A 19239-nucleotide genomic window follows, 5' to 3' on the forward strand; every position below is an offset into this window, starting at 1 on the left:
GGTCGCAGTTCGGTGGGGTACCTGCACGCTGGAGGTAGGGGTGCTCCGCCGTGCGGCACATGTCAATGGTGGTGTGGCTCGGCCCACAGTCACATGTGCGGGGCTCGTGCCCATGGAGGAACCCAAGTGGAGCAGAAGGAGTCCCCGGGCGGAGATCAGGGTCGCGGACGGGACCCACGAAGGCTCCGCGAACGCCAGCAAAAGGACCAGCCAACTCCACAAACGAACCATGAACCACCAACAACACGACACGACGCACCCAACCAACATGCTGCTCTCTTCTCTAATCTCCTCAGACGTGTTCCTCTCTTCTCTAATCTCCTCAGACGCGCTCCTCTCTTCTCCAATCTCCTCAGATGCGCTCCTCTCTTCTCCAATCTCCTCAGACGCACTCCTCTCTTCTCCAATGTCCTCTCTTAAGAACCAACGAAAGACAATAACAGAGCCTCCGTCCAGGGCAGGGCTCGGTTAAGCACACGTCACTGTCCGCCTTGATTGGACAGGGTTCCCACGGGCTCACCCTTTCTGGGCGGGATTTCGGCCATACCTGGAGAAAGCCGCCCCTCCCCTCCACGCATGTTATAGGAAGGTGGGCGTGGTGCAACTGCCTCGACCATCATCGGAATTCCGCCTCAGGCAATGGTGCGCTGTGGCCCGCGAACCGAGGGCTGCAAGCGCGATGGTACCGTTGGATGTTTCGTTGGAGGATATGTGGCTTGTGAGATGTTCGTTGGATGTAAATATGTAATAACCTACCTAAAAGGACATCGCAATGCACACCTTTGATTCTCCCACTGGACAAAAGGAAGGGACCTGTCTCACATGTACTTAACGGCATAACTAACTTTTGGGACCTGTATGTTGAATGCACATGGTTTCCAGATCCGTAACAGTAGATACTTTATTAAATATTCCCAGTGTGGAGAGATATTTTATTAAATGTTCCTAATGTAGATACTTTATTTAATGTTCCGAGTGTAGATACTTTATTAAATACTTCTAATGTCGATACTTTATTAAATATTCTGAGTGTAGATACTTTATTAAATATTCCCAGTGTTGAGAGATACTTTATTAAATGTTCCTAATGTAGATACTTTATTTAATGTTCCGAGTGTGGATACTTTATTAAATGCTTCTCGTGTCCATACTTTATTAAATGCTTCTAGTGTAGATACTTTATTAAATATTCTGAGTGTAGATACTTTCATAAATGTTCTGAGTGTAGATACTTTATTAAATGTTCTTAATTTAGATACTTTATAAAATGTTATGAATGTAGATATTTTTTAAAATGTTCCCATTAAAGATACTTCATAGAATGTTCTAAATACAGATATTTTACTTAATGTAGATACTTTCATAAATGTTCCTTGTGTAGATACTTTATTAAATGTTCCTTGTGTCAATGCTTTATTAAATATTCTTAGTGCAGACACCATATTAAATGCTCCCAGTGCAGATACTCTATTAAATGTTCCAAATATAGATACTTTATTAATTGTTCCTCATTTTGATACTGTACTTTATTGAATGATCTGAGTGTGGCTACTTTATTAAATGTTCCTGATGCAAATACTTTATAAAATGCTCCGAATGCAGATACTTTATTAAGTGTACCTAATATAGATACTTTATTAAATGTTCCAAATGTAGATGGTGTACTTTATTAAATGTTCCGAATATAGATACTTTCTTAAATGTTCTAAGTGTAGATACTTTGTTAAATCTTCCGAGTGTAGCTACTTTCATAAATGTTCCCGATATAGATCCTTCATTAAATGTTCGAAATATAGAACCTTTATTAAATGTTCCCGACATAGATACTTTATTGAATGTTCCTCGTGTAAATACTTTATCAAATGTTCTTAGTGTTGACACCTTATTAAATGCTCCTAGTGCAGATACTTTCTTTAATGTTCCTCATCTAGATACTGCACTTTATACTATCTGATTGAAGATATGATACTATCTGATTGAAGATATTTATTAAATGTTCCTCATGCAAATACTTTGTTAAATGTTCCTAATGCAGATACTTTAAATGTTCCTTGTGTTGATACTTCATAAAATGTTCCTAATACAGATACTTTATTAAATGTTCCCAGTGTCAATACTTTATTAATTGCTCCCAATGTAAGCAATTTATTAAATGTTCCTCGTGCAGATACTTTATACAGTGCTCCCAATGTAGATACTTTATTAAATGTTCCTCATGTAAATACTTTATTAAACAATTGAGAAGAAGCTGCTTCCATTGTGAATTGTTTTTCGGCGCTGTCCTTATTGTTTTATTTGATACCCTCTGAACCTCCACATGTTCCTTTTTCTGGCTTTTTTCACCTTGCTGTTGAACAATCTAATCTTGTTTCTCTCTGTCCATGCGATCTGTCACTTCTTTGTCAAACTGTTCACAGGAGCTCATTACTGAAACTGCGTTTTACTCCCCTTTATCCTTTAAATAGGTTTTAATGACATAATTTGCAACACATAACTATTTTTGATTAAAGCCTTTAATCAGATACCTCTTGTCTTCAACACCTACTCATTGCACTACTCATCCCTTTTCTTTTACATATTATTTCTTTCTTTGTCTCCTCCAACCTCATGCCCTTTTTTTCTCTTTAGACCCAGTTCGATACATTGGTTCAGACAAGGAGCCAACCTGCCTGAGAATGCTGTCATCTCAGACAGGCGTCTCTCCTTTGTCTCTTTGAATGAAACAGACAATGGGACATATACCTGTGAGGCAGAAAACTCTCTTGGACAAGCCCAGAGTGACTATATTCTCATCGTCTATGGTGAGAAATGCTCTGGCAGAGTCATGATCTGTTGTGTCCATTGATTTCTGACTTGTACGATCACATGATATCCAAAGTGTGCGTGCACATGGACTAGTGAAAGTAGATAATTGACATGACAGTAGACAGTATAATGCTTGTGTTGGATAATAAGGATTGAGCAAGAATATGGAATTTAAAAACCAAATTCTCATCCAAAGATTATTTTTTTCATTGTGTTAAGTTTGTGAAATTAAGCTTGTGCATTTAATCCAGTGCCGACATAAAGTCTACACCCCCTTTCAAAACTTTCACCTTTTCTTGCCTTATAGTCTGGAATAAAACTGCATGAAATCAGACTTTTTCCACCTTTATTTATACATCGTAACGCACAACTTCCAAGTGAAAAACAAATTCTACAAATTTCAGAAAATGAATTAAAATATAAAACTAGAATATCTTGTTTGAATTAGTGTTCACCCCCCTTATAATAGCAATTATAAATTAGCTCTGGTGTAATCAATCACCTTCAAAATCACACACCAAGTTAAGTGGCCTCCACCTGTGTTACATTGTGGTGATTCTGATTATTTCAGAATAAAATCGGCTGTTCCTGTAGGCTTCCTCTGCTGGGTCGTGCATTTCACAGCAAAGACTCAACCATGAGCACCAAGGAGCTTTCAAATGACCTCCGTGGTAAAATTGTGGAAAGGCACAGCTCGGGGGATGTGAAAAAATATTTCAAAGTCCTTGATATCCCTTGGAGCACAGTGAAGACAATCATTAAAGCATATGGTACCACCAAGACCCTGCCTAGATCAGGCCACCCCTCCAAACTGGATGATCAACTAAGGAGGAGACTGATCAGAGAGGCTGCCAAGAGGCCAATGACAACTTTGAAAGAGATACAGGCCTTTATGATAAAGACTGGTCACTGTGTGCATGTAACAACAATATCCCAAGCACTCCACAAGTTTGGCCTATATGGTACGGTGGCAAGAAGGAAGTCATTACTCAAAAAAGCCCACCTTGAGTTCCATTTGAGGTATGCAATAATCACTCCAGTGATTCTGAAGCCATGTGGCTAAACGTTTTGTGGTCTGATGAAAATAAGATGGAACTTTTTGGTCAAAATGAAAAACATTAAGTTTGGTGCAAACCCACACAGCACATCACCCAAAGAACACCATCCCGACTGTGAAGCATGGTGGTGGCAGCATCATGTTATGGGATGTTTCTCATCAGCAGGGACTGAGGCACCTATCAGGATAGAAGGGAAAATGTATGGAGCAAAAGACAGAAAAATCCAAGAGGATAACCTGCTGTCCTCTGCAAGAAAGCAGAAATTGGGACGGAAGTTCACTTTTCAGAATGACAATGACCCCAAGCACACAGCCAAAGCCACACTGGAGTGCCGAAGGAACAAAAAGATAAATGTCCTTGAATGGTCCAGTCAAAGCCCCGACCTAAATCCAATCGAAAATCTGTGGCATGACTTGAAGATTGTTGTCCTTCAACGCTCCTCATGCAACTTAACTGAGCTTGAACAGTTTTGCACATAAGAATGGGAAAATATTGGCCAATCAAGGTGTGAAAAGTTGTTAAATACCATTCCCAACAGACTCACAGCTGTAATTGCTGTCAAAGCATCACCAAGTATGAACTCAACTCAGGGGAGGGGGGGGGGGGTTGACACTAATACTTATCCAACCAAGATATTCCAGTTTTGTATTTTTAATTAATTTTCTGAAATTTGTAGAATTTGCTTTTCACTTCAGTTGTAGGTTACAATGTGTAAATAAAGGTAGGAAAAGTCTGATTTCATGCAATTTAATTCCAGGCTATAAGGCAACAAAAGGTGAAGAAAAAATTTTTTTTCATTAAAAACAAAAAAAATTGAAAAGGGGGTGTAGACTTTCTTTAGGCACTGTACATGCAGGACAAGGACTTCAGAGGACATCATTGTACTTTTGAATTCGTAAAAAGAATGTTGGACACATCATCAAAGTGCATCAGACTCAAAGCCGTATTGACAGCATTGTGAGGCAAGCACTCTGACATGCGTGTTAAACTTCCGGCAATTATCGGATGAAGGCTTTTTTTTGCTTTGAAATGGCAGGTTAGTGAATATATAATCATGGTTTTTATATTGATGCCTCAAATATTTATTTTAATAACCATACTATTCATATTTATTGCAAGCACACAAATTGACTTCATTATTTGCTGCTCTTTTTTTTTTATTCCTTTGATTACTACTGGCAAGTCTGACTTGAAGCACAACACCAAACAGGGTGCACAGATTGTCCAAGGAGATTGGCAATTACTGAAAGCTAAATGATGCTTGGCTTTGCACAATACACTGATGTTCAGAGTTAAACTGCAGCACAAATACGAAGCTGACTTTCCCAGAAGTAACTTTTCCAATGTATCCGCATAGGAACAGCCGTGTGAGGTGGAGGTCTGATTCATCCTCCTTACATATTGTTACGGATCTGGAAGCCATTTGCATTCAACATACAGATGTCCCAAAAGTCAGTTATGTGGTTAAGTATGTGTGTAGTCAGATCCCCTTCCTTTTGTCTTGTGGGAGAATCAAAGGCGTGCGTTGCGATTTCTTTTAGTTAGGTTATTACATCTAACAAGCCATCTCACAATCATCCCATCTGCATGACCCCTCGGCCCATTACGATCCACGGTACCATCGCGCTTGCAGCCCTCGGTTCGCGGGCCACAGCGCACCTTTGCCCGAGATGGATTCCCGAGGATGTTCGAGGCAGTTTCACCACCACGACCTTTCTCGAACACGCGCGGAGGGGAGGGTCGGCTTTCTCCAAACAAGGCCGAAACCCGGCCCCGGAAAGGTATGCCGTGGGACTCTGTCCAATCAAAGGCGGACAGCGAGGTGTGTTCACCAAGGCCCCTCCCCGCTGAGGGAGGTCCATAAAATCCCCGAACACTCTCTGAGAGCAGAGTTTGGTGGGTTTTTGCTGTCACGAAAGGGTTTTTGCTGTCACGAAGGTTGAGCAGAAGGTCGTCGAGGCGGCGAACGTGTCCCTGCTGGCCCTCTACAAGGAAGGAGGACGACCCTGACCCCCCTCCGTGGACCACGGCCATTCACCACCCGAACTCCTCCACGAACCTCGAGTCCCACACGTGCGACTGGGGACCAAACCAGCGACCATTGTCAGGTGCCGCAGCATGGAGTACCCCTTTCTCCGACGGCCGGGTACCCATCCGAACTCTGACCCCCAGATTGTCTCTCTCGTCGGCTGCGAGGGTCCAATAAAGAACTCTGGGTTTCTTTTCATTTGTGTGTGTGTCTGCGTGTGGGCCCGTCTTTAAGTGGAACTGAATAAGTGTTTTTGGAACATTGTAAATATTACTTGCATATTCGCGTTAAGTCTTGCCTTTGTCTTTTACTCTAGATAAAGCTTGTTAGAAATGTTCCCAGTTCGTTTCCGTCCTTTCTTGAATTGGCCCAGCGTGGTACAGATCTGAGTTTAGGCGGGGTTTTACCGCCGGTAATCGGACAATTGTAGCCGGGACGTCCTGGGCAGGCCTGCTTGACTGCATCCGAGCCGGAAAGGTGGGTGGCAGAGTGGTAGTCGGTAGGTGTAATTTTACCGCTGCCCGTAGAGTGAATCCGGTTCGGCCAGGTGTTCCGAGGGCGTGGATCCCCGGTATCCGAGATTACATGGTTACTTAGGTACATTGGATCGAGACAAAATAACCCCACGCCACGCGGTCGAAATGTTGGCGACCACGGTCGGTTAAACAACCCACTGGCTCACGGAGTTATCCGAGCGATGGCCTACAATTCCGGGGAGTCTGGGGGAGATGGCGTAACCTCCCCCACCTAGTGGTTGTTCTCGCCACCGACCCCCAGCCCGCAGCAATATGTTGCAGCAATTGAAGATGAAGTTTTGATTGTTTGTGGGACCTATGATCAGAATTTGGGAACAACAATGAATCTCTTCCTTCAACTGACATCCCCTGAAACATAAGAATTGGGTGGGAGTTGTTGGGGGAGGGAGGAGAGGGGATGGCATTGCTGTAGTGCACGATGGTTGTTGAATGGAATATGTTTCACTGTTCATCAAAATATCCATTTTGTCTATGTAGCTTTTGTCAACTAGTCTGCAGTCGGAGACTACGTATGGTTGAGGCTGGATGAGGTATTGCAGATAAAACTAGAACAGCACTCGATAGAGCGCATTCCTCCGCCAGGCTGAACAGTTTACGTTACGTCTCCCGCTGATGGGCCGGATTTGGACCATGATAAGCTTGTGCTTGTCACCTACGCAACTCCTCCACCAAGTTTTATTATAACTCGTCCACAACGTTTTGAGATATCATGCTAGATATCGTTTTCAGCCTCAGACCCTCATTGGTGAAGAATCAATTTTACAATTAAATAATTCTCGTGTCTGGAGCCTGATCTTCACCAAAATCTCATCAATTCGTCCTCATCACACACCCAACCTGCCCATCAAATTTCGGCCGAATCTGTCCATAACCGTTTGAGATATCCTGCTCACACACAGACAAACAGACAGGAAAACGTGTGAAAACTTAACCTCTGTCCACCCTTGGTGGTGAAGGTAACCATGTGTTTGTGATGATATGAGAATGAAATCGGACACTTTGAGTGGTAATGTAAAGTGGTGGTGGGAGTTGTCTCCATGGCACCATTCACACTGATAAGGTTACAGTATTTCAACTAATTTGTACACATTGTTACGTCCAAGATTTTTCAAGTATATTGGTCAGTTGATTTTGTTATTCTGTCTGTTTGTTTGTTTGTCTGTCTGTCTGTCTGTCTGTCTGTCTGTTTATCGCACAATTTTAAACTGATATTCACGGAACTTCACCACGTAGTAGAGTTTGTCATAAGGAAGAAGACTTGTTTTTGAGGTCAAAAGGTCGAAAGGTCAACATAGACCAAAGGTCAACAACTAAGGTGGTATTTCTAAAATCCTCAATTTTCATCCCATTGACTTGAAATTTGAAGACGATTTGCATATCAGGTCACTGAATTCAACCAGCCAATTATTTTTGAGGTCAACATCGGCCAAAAGGTCAACATAGGCTGAATTTTGTTAAATTGTCAATTTTCATCTGATTGACTTGATATTTGAAGAGGAGTTGCATATTTGGTCGTTGAATTAAACCACCAATTATTTTTGAGGTCAAATTTGTTTTATGGATTTTGCAAGTATCGTTCTCTGGACGACGTCTTCTTCTTGATTGTTTGTCTGTTTGTCTGTCTGTCTGTCTGTGTGTAGGATATCTCAAAAAGTTGTTGACGGATCCGGATGAAATTTTGTGGGCAGGTTCATTGTTTGACATGGACGAACTGATTAGATTTTGGTGAAGATCCGGATCGGGATCCGCCAACTATAATTTTTAAGTGATTCTTCACGATCGAGAGATTGGGCCAAAAATGATATATAGCACGATATCTCAAAAAGCTGTGGACGAGTTATAATAAAACTTGGTGGAGGAGTTGGGTGTGTGACCATGACAAATTGATTCGATTTTGGTGAAGATACAAATCTGGATCTGGATACGAGAATTATTTAATTTTTAAAGTTATTTTTCACCATTGAGAGATAGGGCCAAAAACGATGTACAGTGCAGCATGATGTTTTAAAAATGTGTTAGGTCCGATATGTTCTCGTGGATCAGGTATTACACAGCAGAGGTATGCACTCTACTGAGTGCCCTTCTAGTTTGCTGCTGTTTTACAGATATAAATGGATGTTATTTCAAGATTGTGATAATTATACCATCTGTACGCATTGTAGAATGGGAGGGAGTTCCAGGTTTGGCCCGTAGGTGTGCACCATTCTCGAAAGGCTATTTTTGTGCCGCTGACACAGTACCCCCTGTAGATTGGAGCAGGAATGAGTAACTTGTTCAAGGTGCTGGTGATAGCTCACCTACTCTTCGTGAAGGACACTGTGGGATCTTTAACGTCAACCAATTAATGCTAGCTAACTGTACACATTTTGAAGAACGGAAAATCGATTCAAGTTTTTCGCCACAAAATAATAAAATACTCAGCATTTGGAGGATAGAGCACGGACAAACCCCTTAGTTGGAATTCATAAGAAGGAGTGAATTCTTCCTTTATCACCCCCTGAGTACAGAGAGAATGGCGATATCATAACGATAGCATCGCCGTTACCCACAGTGCTCTGTACCGGAAGTTACGTCACTTCCCTCAAGCTCAGCAGCTGTGTGTCTGAAGTTAATCAAGTCAGGTGTCGACCCATGTTTTTGTCTGAATGTGCGTGCGAGATCTGCTTTGCTGCTTCTGCACAAGCGTTTGACCCTGTAGAAATAACTAAAATCAATAAGGTGGAATTTTTTTTGCAATTTCCACAATGTTCAGAAATTGTATTGCTCAGCATTTTGTTAATCAATCAGTAATAATAGCAGTTACCACGACGTTCGGTCTTCTGTTATGATTGTTTTTTTTGTCCTGTAACTGGAATATCTCGACACATGGAGATTGGAATGTTTTGTTTTTCATTTGTTGCCCTGGGATAGAGTGGCATCAATGAGTACCCATTATGCTGTGTTTCAGGTAAGTTCAGTAAAAGTGTTGTGGTTTCTTGTCTGCCCAAAGTGCAACCAAAGGCCTCTGCCAGGCCATCATCTTTGTTGCCTGCCATGTTGTCTTGAATGTTTGTATTCATTTTTATTTACTGCATCAAGAACCTGATGACAACAAAAGGACACAACCTGTTCTCACTTGCAGCAGGCCCCACATTGGGTTGTCATCGTTTCAAAAGCGAACGTTAATTTATTTTCATTCCCCATGGTACCATCTCTTGTCGTGCCTTGGATTACACTGCAGAAGGTGGGCAAACGGTGAACATTCGGTGACCTTGTGGTAATGAGAGTGTGTGAATAAGGTGTTACTCTCTGTATATTAACTGGTAGTAGCTACACCGAGGCCTATTTTTTTCAGTTCTTTGCATACATGGCCAATGCTCGTGGAGAAGCAAGAACAGAAAGTGGACTCCGATGTAACAGAACAAAAAGAACAGGAGGAAGCCCCAGCCCTGCACCTTCCCAACTCCCCCCCCACCCCCTCTCCATTCCACATTCCTGCACCCTAGCAGCAGCTCCGTCTCCACTGTTCCTAACTGTGTGGAACTTAAAAATCCTCCACTCCAACCTGACAGATCTCTCAATTCAGACCACTGTCGATAAACTGAACATCATCTGTTTGACAGAATGCTTCATCCCACAGGATGTCCCTGACTCCTTAGTATCTCTCCATGGCTATTATCTCCTCTGGTTTGATTGACCTGAACCCCGTCCTGGTAATGGAGCCACACTATACATCAAGAACTCCATTTTCCACTCTAAGTGAACTGCTCTTTTGCCTCCCAAACTCCAGGAGTACCTCCCGCTGCGACTTCCCCTCTACTCCCACTTCACGTTTGTCTGTGTGTTGTACCATCCTCCAAACAATGACGACTCCATCCCAACTCTCTCTTCCTCATACGTGGCGATTTCAGTTGTCACCATGCCAATTAGCTGGGTGTTCGTACCTATCTCACCAACCATGGTACTTCAGCAAAATGACTTCTGTGACTCCTTGGGACTGACTTATTATATCAGCGTCACTCCATGGGCAATCTCAGATCCCACAAAGCCTGCAACATGTGTGTCCAGTCTCAGACGAGCCAGAAAACAACATCTCTCTAATCTCAAAATGGAACTTTCAAACTTGTCTCCTTCCTTCAAAACCTGGTAGCACCTTGTTAAGTCTGTCTCTGGAGTATGCTCCCCTTCCACCGCTTCACGCTCTTCAAATGGCACCACAGCCGACTCCGATTGTGAGAAGGCCGAATGCCTCAATTATGTGTTTGCTTCCAAATATTGTGTCCACATTCCGTAACCCCCCCGTCCTCTGTACCCACCTAATCTAGTCATACCCAACTGCTCCTGGACTCTTTTTCACCCGAGGAGGTGGAGAAATTTCTGGCAACTCTTGACTTTGATTCTGCAACTGGACCAGATTGCATCAGCTCTCTTGTCCTAAAAACCTGCTCAGCTGCTCTTGCACATCCTCTCCCTCATTTTCACCCTATAATTTGCCGTAGGTCATATTCCATCTACTGGGAAATCAGCCATCATCACTGCATAACATAAAAGGTGCAAAAATCGACCCACTTAATCACAGACCAATTAGCTTACTTCCATTCATCAGCAAGGTCATGGAATCCATCATCGCAGTTGACATTAAATAATTCCTTTTCTCCAACGACCTCATCACAGAACACCAATTTGGATTCAGACATGGTCACTCTGCCTTGGACATGCTGCTTCTACTCTCCCAACAATGGATGGAGGCATTTAATGTCAGACATGAGATCAGGGCCATCTCTCGAGACATATCTCGAGCATTCCATGCAGTCTGGCATCCTGCTTTGCTCTCCAAACTGTCTGCCTATGGAATCCAAGACCAACTCCACTCTTGGGTGACTGACTTCCTCCCCTCTCATAGCCAATGCGTGTCTCTCATTGGAATCCTTACGTCTCTCTCCCTGTTTAGGTTGGAGTGCCTCAAGGCAGTTTTCTAGGCCCCATCCCCTTCCTAATCTTCATCAAAAATCTCTCTGACTCTCTAGAAAAACCTCTTTATCTCTTTGCTGACGACTCCACCCTCTGCCTTATTCTTCACTAGAAAGGTACCCGGCATTGCCCAAAACTTATAGAATAGAGCATTATTTTCTTGGCAGCCTATCATTTCGTATGCAGCCTATGCCTGCTCGTTGCATCATTGCTGGGAGCACAGCTATTCCACAGATGCAGTTCCCCATGTTTCCGGTAAGCTGATAGTCATGTCTACCAACTTCGGAAGGATGACAGGCACGACAGAGGCTCGAACTTAAGGCCCTAAGATCTTAAGCCAGCATCCTTAACCGTAAAGCCAACACCAGGCTTATTTTACTGTATTAAGAACATAAAATAAAGTTTATTTTCTTGAGTTATTAAGCGCATAATGTTGATAAACCTGATCCAATAATGCGATGGCGATGTTGACGATGGCGACGATAAAGACGAGTTGATGGAGATGATGATGTTGGAGAGTTTGGGGGGGGGGGGTTATTGTGTTGATGGCCCATGTTAAATCAGTGAATAAATGTGGAAAATAGTTCACCGACCTGCGATCATTTGAGCGCATTGATCGCAATCCACAAACCTTGCCTGAGGCTTGTAGCATGGGAACGTGTACAATTCACCGTCGTTGGCATTAAAAGGATTATATATTTTGTACCATAAATTTTTGAGACATACAAAGTTGATAATTGGACAGGAAATTTTTCGACGATCATCTTGATATATATGCATTAAGCAGGATCGGACCAATATTTGCTGAGATATATTAAATTAAAATGTGGAAAATAGGGTAAAAATTGGTAAATTCAAGTTACAGATCATCAAGCACACCTCACTCACATAGGTGAATATTGAAACATTTTAAACAATTGTCACCCAATTTTTTTTTTGATGATTGTGAATCATGCCTGGAACAAATATATGGCAATTAAAAATAATTATTGTGATATTGTGGTACAATTTTTACAAAAATTTCCAAAATACAATTTCAGGCAAAATTATTTTTCAAACCTAACTTTCCTTTTAGAATGGTGCTATACAAATATTACTTTCACCTTAATGGTTAAATTATTTATTGTTGTGTAATGGTTGAAGGCTATGCTAATTGTCAGTAACTGCAAAATAGTTGAGGTTCGAGGTATACGCGTGTGCCGAGCGTCCAAAGTGTGCCTGTTTGGATGTTAGAGAGTACGGTAAATTCAAAGATGCTTGGCTTTATTATGTAAAATAGGCATCAGGTTGTTATTTTTTTTAGCATTAAAACATACATTGCATGATGATCGAATTGTTTTAGCAATATTATTCATTTTGGATGTCCCATTTTTTTATTTATGACCCAACTTCCATTGTTAGAGAGTACGTCACATTTTTTGTACGTCACGTTTGAGATCATGGAGATGGAATATCGGCAAAATCGGATGGAACATCATCGCCAAACTGCTGCATTTAATCATAATTAAGGTATAGTTAAGGAATAATTATATATATTACACTATCTGATGTTAAATGTGATCACACCTGCATCCGTGCAATAATGTATTCGTCACATCCGTCACAGCGTATCACACACCCGACAAAGCCTGGAACTTCCAAATACATGATAAATTAACCAATAGACGCATATGTAAAATAAATGATTCACTGATACATATTGATAGATAAGCTCTTAATGCAATACACTCTTTTGTTGGCTTAGTTTCAGGGTGCAGTACGTCACGTTTTGTGTACGTCACGTTTTATGGCATAATTTATGTCCACAATATTTGAGATAAAACGGACTATAAATAAGCGGAAACCGATTCTCTTATTATTAATGCATCCATTTCAACTATTCTTTTACCTGTTGCAGATAAGTACCACTAGAAGCATGGGAAAATCAACAGCCATGACAGCCGCAGAAAGGAAGAGGCGTTCCCGAAAAAAGCAGACGGAGGAGAACACCGCTGAACAGAATGCACTTCGCTTAACCAGTGAACGAAAACGATTAGCAACATATAGAGAAAAACTTTCTGAAAAGAAGGGCAAGAAAATTCCACTGTCGCTAGCTGAAAGAAAACGATTATCCCGTGAGCGCGAGCGAACCAATGAAAGTCCGAAGATACAACAATACAAACTCCTCGAAGAGCGACACCGTATTGCACAGTACCGATCGATAAATTGAAGCCACAAACAACTGCACAAGCCGAATAAAAAGGAGTCGCAGGCCGCAACATGTTGCCACAAACTTGTACATTTATGGTCTAGCAGTCGTTTGTCCGTTGCCGGCGTCACCGCTGCTGCACAAATGACCTTCTCAGAGGACTACACTTAATTCGCCATATCTCAGCAATGAAATGGAATGAAGCCTCAATAATTATACCACATGAATCAGAAGAACCTACCCTTTAAAAATGGTATACTACACATCTATATACAACAAAGTTCAAATTTTTCAAAATTTGTCTGCAAATTGTACACGTTCCCATGCTACGAGCCCTGAATAAAATCAATTCATCACGACAGAACGAATCCACGAAGGGGAAAACCCATGAACGGCAAGGCCCTCCTCTACTTCAACTTTAATAAAATAATAATTTTAATGATTGTTCAAAAAAAAAAATCCGGAATTTTAGCATGACTGAAGTGTCTCATACGCCAACCACCCTTATACACTGTAATAAGACGACGTTGAGTCACAGTTTAGGAGAATGAGTTTTTATTGATCACCCTCATGCCAGATATCAATATATAGCATAGTTCCTAGAAGTATAATGAAGGCGATTTGTGTTGTACATTCTTCAAGTATATAGTTCAATTAAAATTTATGTTTAAAGAGGTTTAAAGGCAGAAAAAATAAATGAATTCTGGGGTTTCCCGCTATTTTCCCCAGTGGCTATGACATCACCCTATCTAACACATTGCATTTGTTATTCGTGCCTGTTGTTTGTGTCCTTTATGACGTCTTTTAAAAACAGCAAGTTTCCTGTTTGGAATGATTTTAAATTTTGTTTGACTGCGAGAGAGACAGAGTAAAAAAAAAAATGATCTCGCTCCTCTCAGCGCATGTGCGATCGGGACGAATTCAGAGCTAAAAATACGATAAAACAGCAAATTTGTCTTACGATTCATGTTCGAAGTATAACATTCGATTTTTTAAAAAAAGTTGTTCCTCGATCATCAACTGATGATCATAAACTGATCGGACAGACAGATGGACAGACATGAACCAATTGCTTAGCCCCGCTTTTCGCTTCACGTGACCGGCGTAAAAAGAGGGGAGGGACACACCAATAGCAGGATTGAGGGACAAAATGGAGGAGAGACTTGGAGGAATGAGGGATGTGTGGAACAATGAGAGCAAGTTGGGGGGGGGGGCGAGGTGAGTTGTATGAATATAGGGCTGCAAGCTCTCAATCACAGAAGCGGAAGGAAAATCGGGAAACCTGGAAAGACGTAGGCTTGGGGAGGGTTAATTGAGGTAGAAAGTATGGTTGCAGGTAGGGGATGACCTGAGATGGTCATAACACCTTTTGCTTTTATCTCTAAGCTTTTGTCTTTCACCTACCACAAGGTAATTTTATTTTGCTGAGAGTATGTTTTGCTGAGAGTGGACTTCACCGACTCCACCACCAAGCCACTCCCTTCCAAAAAGACCGGTTTGGAAATTCTCCATCTTGTTTCTGTCGTAATCATCCTGGAGAAGTACACTCTCACTGGTACTCACGGGCTTCACGATCGGCTATAGCTTGTCGTGGGCAAGTTGGATGTCTTCGTCGACCTCCATCGGCAGTCACCACCTCAGAATTTCTGTTCCATCCCATATCTTCACTTTTGAGGCCCAGGAATCTTAAGACCATCATCAGTATTATTGGCATCTTGTGCCAGAGGCTGAGTCAAAGGGTTTGATCTTAGTTCACCAAGGCAGGTTGGTCGCCAGGTAGTCTTTTACCTGCTCAATTCTTACTTTTCTGCTTCAGATCTCCCCCCCCCCCTCTCTATCCAACCCCTTCTTCTCCAAGGTCACATGTTTTACCAGAAACCGTTACTTGTGATCCTCCCCAACTCAAACCAACGCTCACCGACATTCATTCAAACCCCTCTTCTCTTGCATATGGAACCGTCTTGCCAAGTGTTGTCTCGAGCTCGTTGCTCCAAGACTTCCAGTTTGCTGTCCACAGCCACCTCGTGGTCTCTCCAATTTCTACCTCTGAGCTCTTCTAACACCTGTCGTGTCCCTGTCCTACTTTCACCAGCAACTCCTCCCTCATGACTGGGTATACCTGAATGTTCTTGTCCTCCAGTTTTCCCTTTATTCGACATTGTGTCCATTGCTCCTTTACCTCTTGTTGTGCCACTCTTCCACGAGCCTCAATACCTGTATTACCAACAACAAAAATTCTGTTTGTACCTATCTCGTCATATAAATTTGGCATTTCTTAATGACATTTCCACAATTTCTAGGAAAGAACATTGTCACGACAGGTTAAACAACCTTTTCTGTTTCATTTACTTTCATCATCCTCACCTGTATGTCCTCATTCCTCGAAGATGCAATGTAAATTTGGGAGATTTCAGGAATGTGGTCGGACGCTCGCTGTAAGCAAACCTGGGTCCCTTCTGTGCAAAAAGGAAAGGTGGAGTTGGTCTAATGATCATTATCCAAATTAGCTTTTCGCTACGCGTACATATTTTCCTGCAGTTTTACCATTCATCTTCTCAATTTGGAGCAAGATGGAGATGGATCATCCCACTGATAGGATCCCCAGGCTGGGATGCATTCATTTCCTCCTCTGTGAAAAGTTATAACAACTGGGTGGAAGGAGGGAAGGATTGGTGGGAGGGGGTTAAGGCCTGTGGCCTGATTCATGAAGTGCCATTAAAACAAACTTAACACAACCACTGTTGGCATTGCTGGTTGAGCATGCTGCGCCAATTTGTGCACATCTTTCTTCTCAAAAAACTTCTCAAGAGTTGTACAGCAGTTGAGTAGAAATTTATAATGAATCTGCCCTACTTGCTTAACCTTAATTTGCCGAGCTCTGCACTCCTTGCCTGAGGGAGGAGTTGTTCTTGTCATCCCCGAAAGCACTGCCACAGGTTTGCCACTCTGCATTGGCTTTTCTTCTCTTTTTTTTTTTTTTTTACTTCCTCATTCCTTTTCTCCATTCATTTCACACGTTGTTCCTCTCCTGTCCTTTGTTTGCAATGCATTGAGGAATCGTGCTCCACGGGTAGGAGCAAATGAAGACGTGAAGGCCGGACTTGAATACAAAGCAGGATCGGCACAGCCGGTGAAGTGTAAGGCTCTGTGCAAACCGAGCCTCGGGTCAGGGGTCGAAGGGTGGTCACTCATGCAGAACCAAAGGGAAATCAAAAGTCTGAGGTCAGAAGGCTTTGCGTACGGTTTCTGCAGAAATCTTCGTGTCTTGCCATCCCCAAGACCAAAGTCGTTAGGACTCTGACCTACGGCAATGGAGACAGAGATGGAAAAGGTCGGGAAGAGTTTGAGAATGTGTTCATCCGTTGCTTTATGATGTTTTAATTTTTGAAATTCTTTCAATTTTAAGGACACGATTGAACTTTCTTCCACTCTCACTGTAAACTGCACACCAGGCATTGGCAAGAGAGCAAGTAAGGATATGGAAAGTAAAAGAGATGAGTCCATCGACATATTGTGTACAGATAACAGGGGAGGGCTAAATTAAGAGAAGGAAGGTAAGGTTAGAGGAGAGAAGATTAAAAAGGAATTTTGGAGGAGAGATGAGGAAGCATTTGGGAAGGAAAGGCATTTTAGTGTATGTATTAAGTTGATACCCTGTAACATTAAGTCAGACAGGCACTGCTAGGGAAATATTGCACTGATATGAGTATGTGATGAGTTGTGTTATTTAACACCCTCCTGATCCTGCCATACTCTTCGCTTTGTGTTTCTGAGCCTCGGAAGGTGAATTCCAAGAAATTGTGTGGCGGGCAATCTCACGGGTCACCAAAAGGCTCATATGATAAAATAGACGACATTACTTCCTCATTTTTCAATACATCAATTTGCAGAACATCAATTTTGTGGTACTCTCAGTCATTCCTCGAGAAATAGTTTTGTCCCTCAAAGGAAGTTTGCACAAACGTTTTGATCTCCCCGGAGTTTGTTCACCCCACACCGCTCTCCATTTCGATTAAATATCACATTACAAGTAGAATGCAATTTCGGTGACTTTGGCATCAGTCCAGCGACTCCATCTCACTCGAACTATCTGTGAGCAATTTGACTTCAAATGTTCATCCGTTTTGAAAGTTTCACCGCCCGTGAGACTTTTGCACCTCTCGCCAAAAACTGCTTTAGTGTTTGTTTGGTCCACTAATGTTCCCATCTGGTTGATCCACGGGTGTTCGAATCAGGGTTAGTCCGTGAGTGTAGCCCTTGAGAGTTTCCATCGGGTCAGCCCGTGAGTGCTCCTATGGGGTTGGCCCGTGAGTCTTCCCCATCAGGTTGATCCGTGAGTGTGGCCCGCGAGTGTTCCCATCGCGTTGGCCCGTTAGTGTTCCCATCGAGTTAACCTGTTCATCTTCCCATCAAGTTGGCCCGTTAGTATTCTCATCGAGATGGCCAGTTGCTGTTCCCCATTTGAGTCCTCGGCCCGCGAAGCGAGGAACCCAGGTTCAAAATCCTCATGTCACGAGCGATTTTCCATTGTCTTCAAATAATGTGGCAAGTACTGGTAAAGTACACTGATGTCTACCATTGTCTGCATCCTCCATGTTGTTTGTGTACAAACTTCTCCATGAGCCATAGATCACTGTAAAAATAAGGTGCACTTATTTAAATGGACAAGCTGCCTGCTCATTCCATCTCTTAGCTATTTGTTATACGAAAGCAAAATTGTGTGCAAGGCCATTTCATAGTTGGGGACACGCAGCTCAACAAAGTTACACACTTGTTTCTGTGCAGACATGGAGACCAGTGGAATATCCAAATGATAGAGAACTTGCTGGCAAATGGATGAGGAATGTGCACACAGAAAAGGTATAAATTATCAGAAGATGGCAATCGAAGGACTGGAGGGAATATCAGGAATGGACACACACACACAGGGAGAGACAATTCCACAGTTGGAAGAATGACATTACAACTGACCTCCATCCCGGAAATGTCTTTGACGGCTGACAGGTTGTAGTTTTCTTGGTCCACCCTCGGGTTTTCTCTGTGTTTCATCAGAGTACCGAAGTAAATTCCAGCAGTATCCAGCTTCTCCAGTACTTAGTACTGGTGCAACCAAACAGCTTTTTTAAAAGCTAACTTTGACCTACTGCACGCCGTGCATATACCTCCTTCGATTAGTCTCTTTCAACAAACCCTTACCGCACTGCTGTTCCAGGGATTCTGCATCCTGAAGAGGATAGAGCCACTCCTTGAGCAAGTTCTGCCAAATGAAGGTTTCAAGAAACACAGGAGCACAGAAGATCAGGTGCTGGCTGCCACATAAAATATCGAGGATGCTTTTGAGACCAACAAGAAATGCGGTGCACTCATTATTGGTCTCTCATCTGCCTATGATTAGGTGTGGCACCGTGGCCTGCTCCTCAAGCTATATAATGCTCGACAAGACGGATGTATGGTATAAGTCATCAATGAGATCATCTCAACCCCTGTTTTCTGGTGTTGATAAATGGACTACCCAGCCGAATCAGGACTCTTAAGAATAGTGCACCCCAAGGGTCTGTTCATGCTCTGGCACTTTTCAAACTATACAGCTGACTTGCGACACACTTCTGGTATGAAAATGGCTTATGCAGATGACTTAGCCATCTTAAAGAACTGTGACAGTTTTCAGGGCAT

General features: G+C 42.4%; 1 protein-coding gene across 2 annotated transcripts in view; it reads left to right on the forward strand.

Moving 5' to 3' along the window:
* The window catches only part of LOC147010411 (cell adhesion molecule 2-like), a 97057-nt gene that overhangs the window by 40440 nt on the left and 37378 nt on the right, over window positions 1-19239 (forward strand). The window contains exons 7-8 of one of the 2 annotated variants that reach the window (XM_085858946.1): window positions 2629-2801; window positions 13276-14184. In XM_085858946.1, coding sequence (XP_085715072.1) covers window positions 2629-2801; window positions 13276-13289 — 187 coding nt within the window. In that variant the 3' untranslated portion in view covers window positions 13290-14184. Of the gene's footprint in view, window positions 1-2628; window positions 2802-13275; window positions 14185-19239 lie in introns of those variants that run through there. The other variant, XM_085858945.1, reaches the window with a different exon arrangement.

Source organism: Eptatretus burgeri, chromosome 16 (genome assembly GCF_056783735.1).
Source record: "Eptatretus burgeri isolate ZD-2024b chromosome 16, Ebu_testis_v1, whole genome shotgun sequence".
Taxonomy (NCBI): domain Eukaryota; kingdom Metazoa; phylum Chordata; class Myxini; order Myxiniformes; family Myxinidae; genus Eptatretus; species Eptatretus burgeri.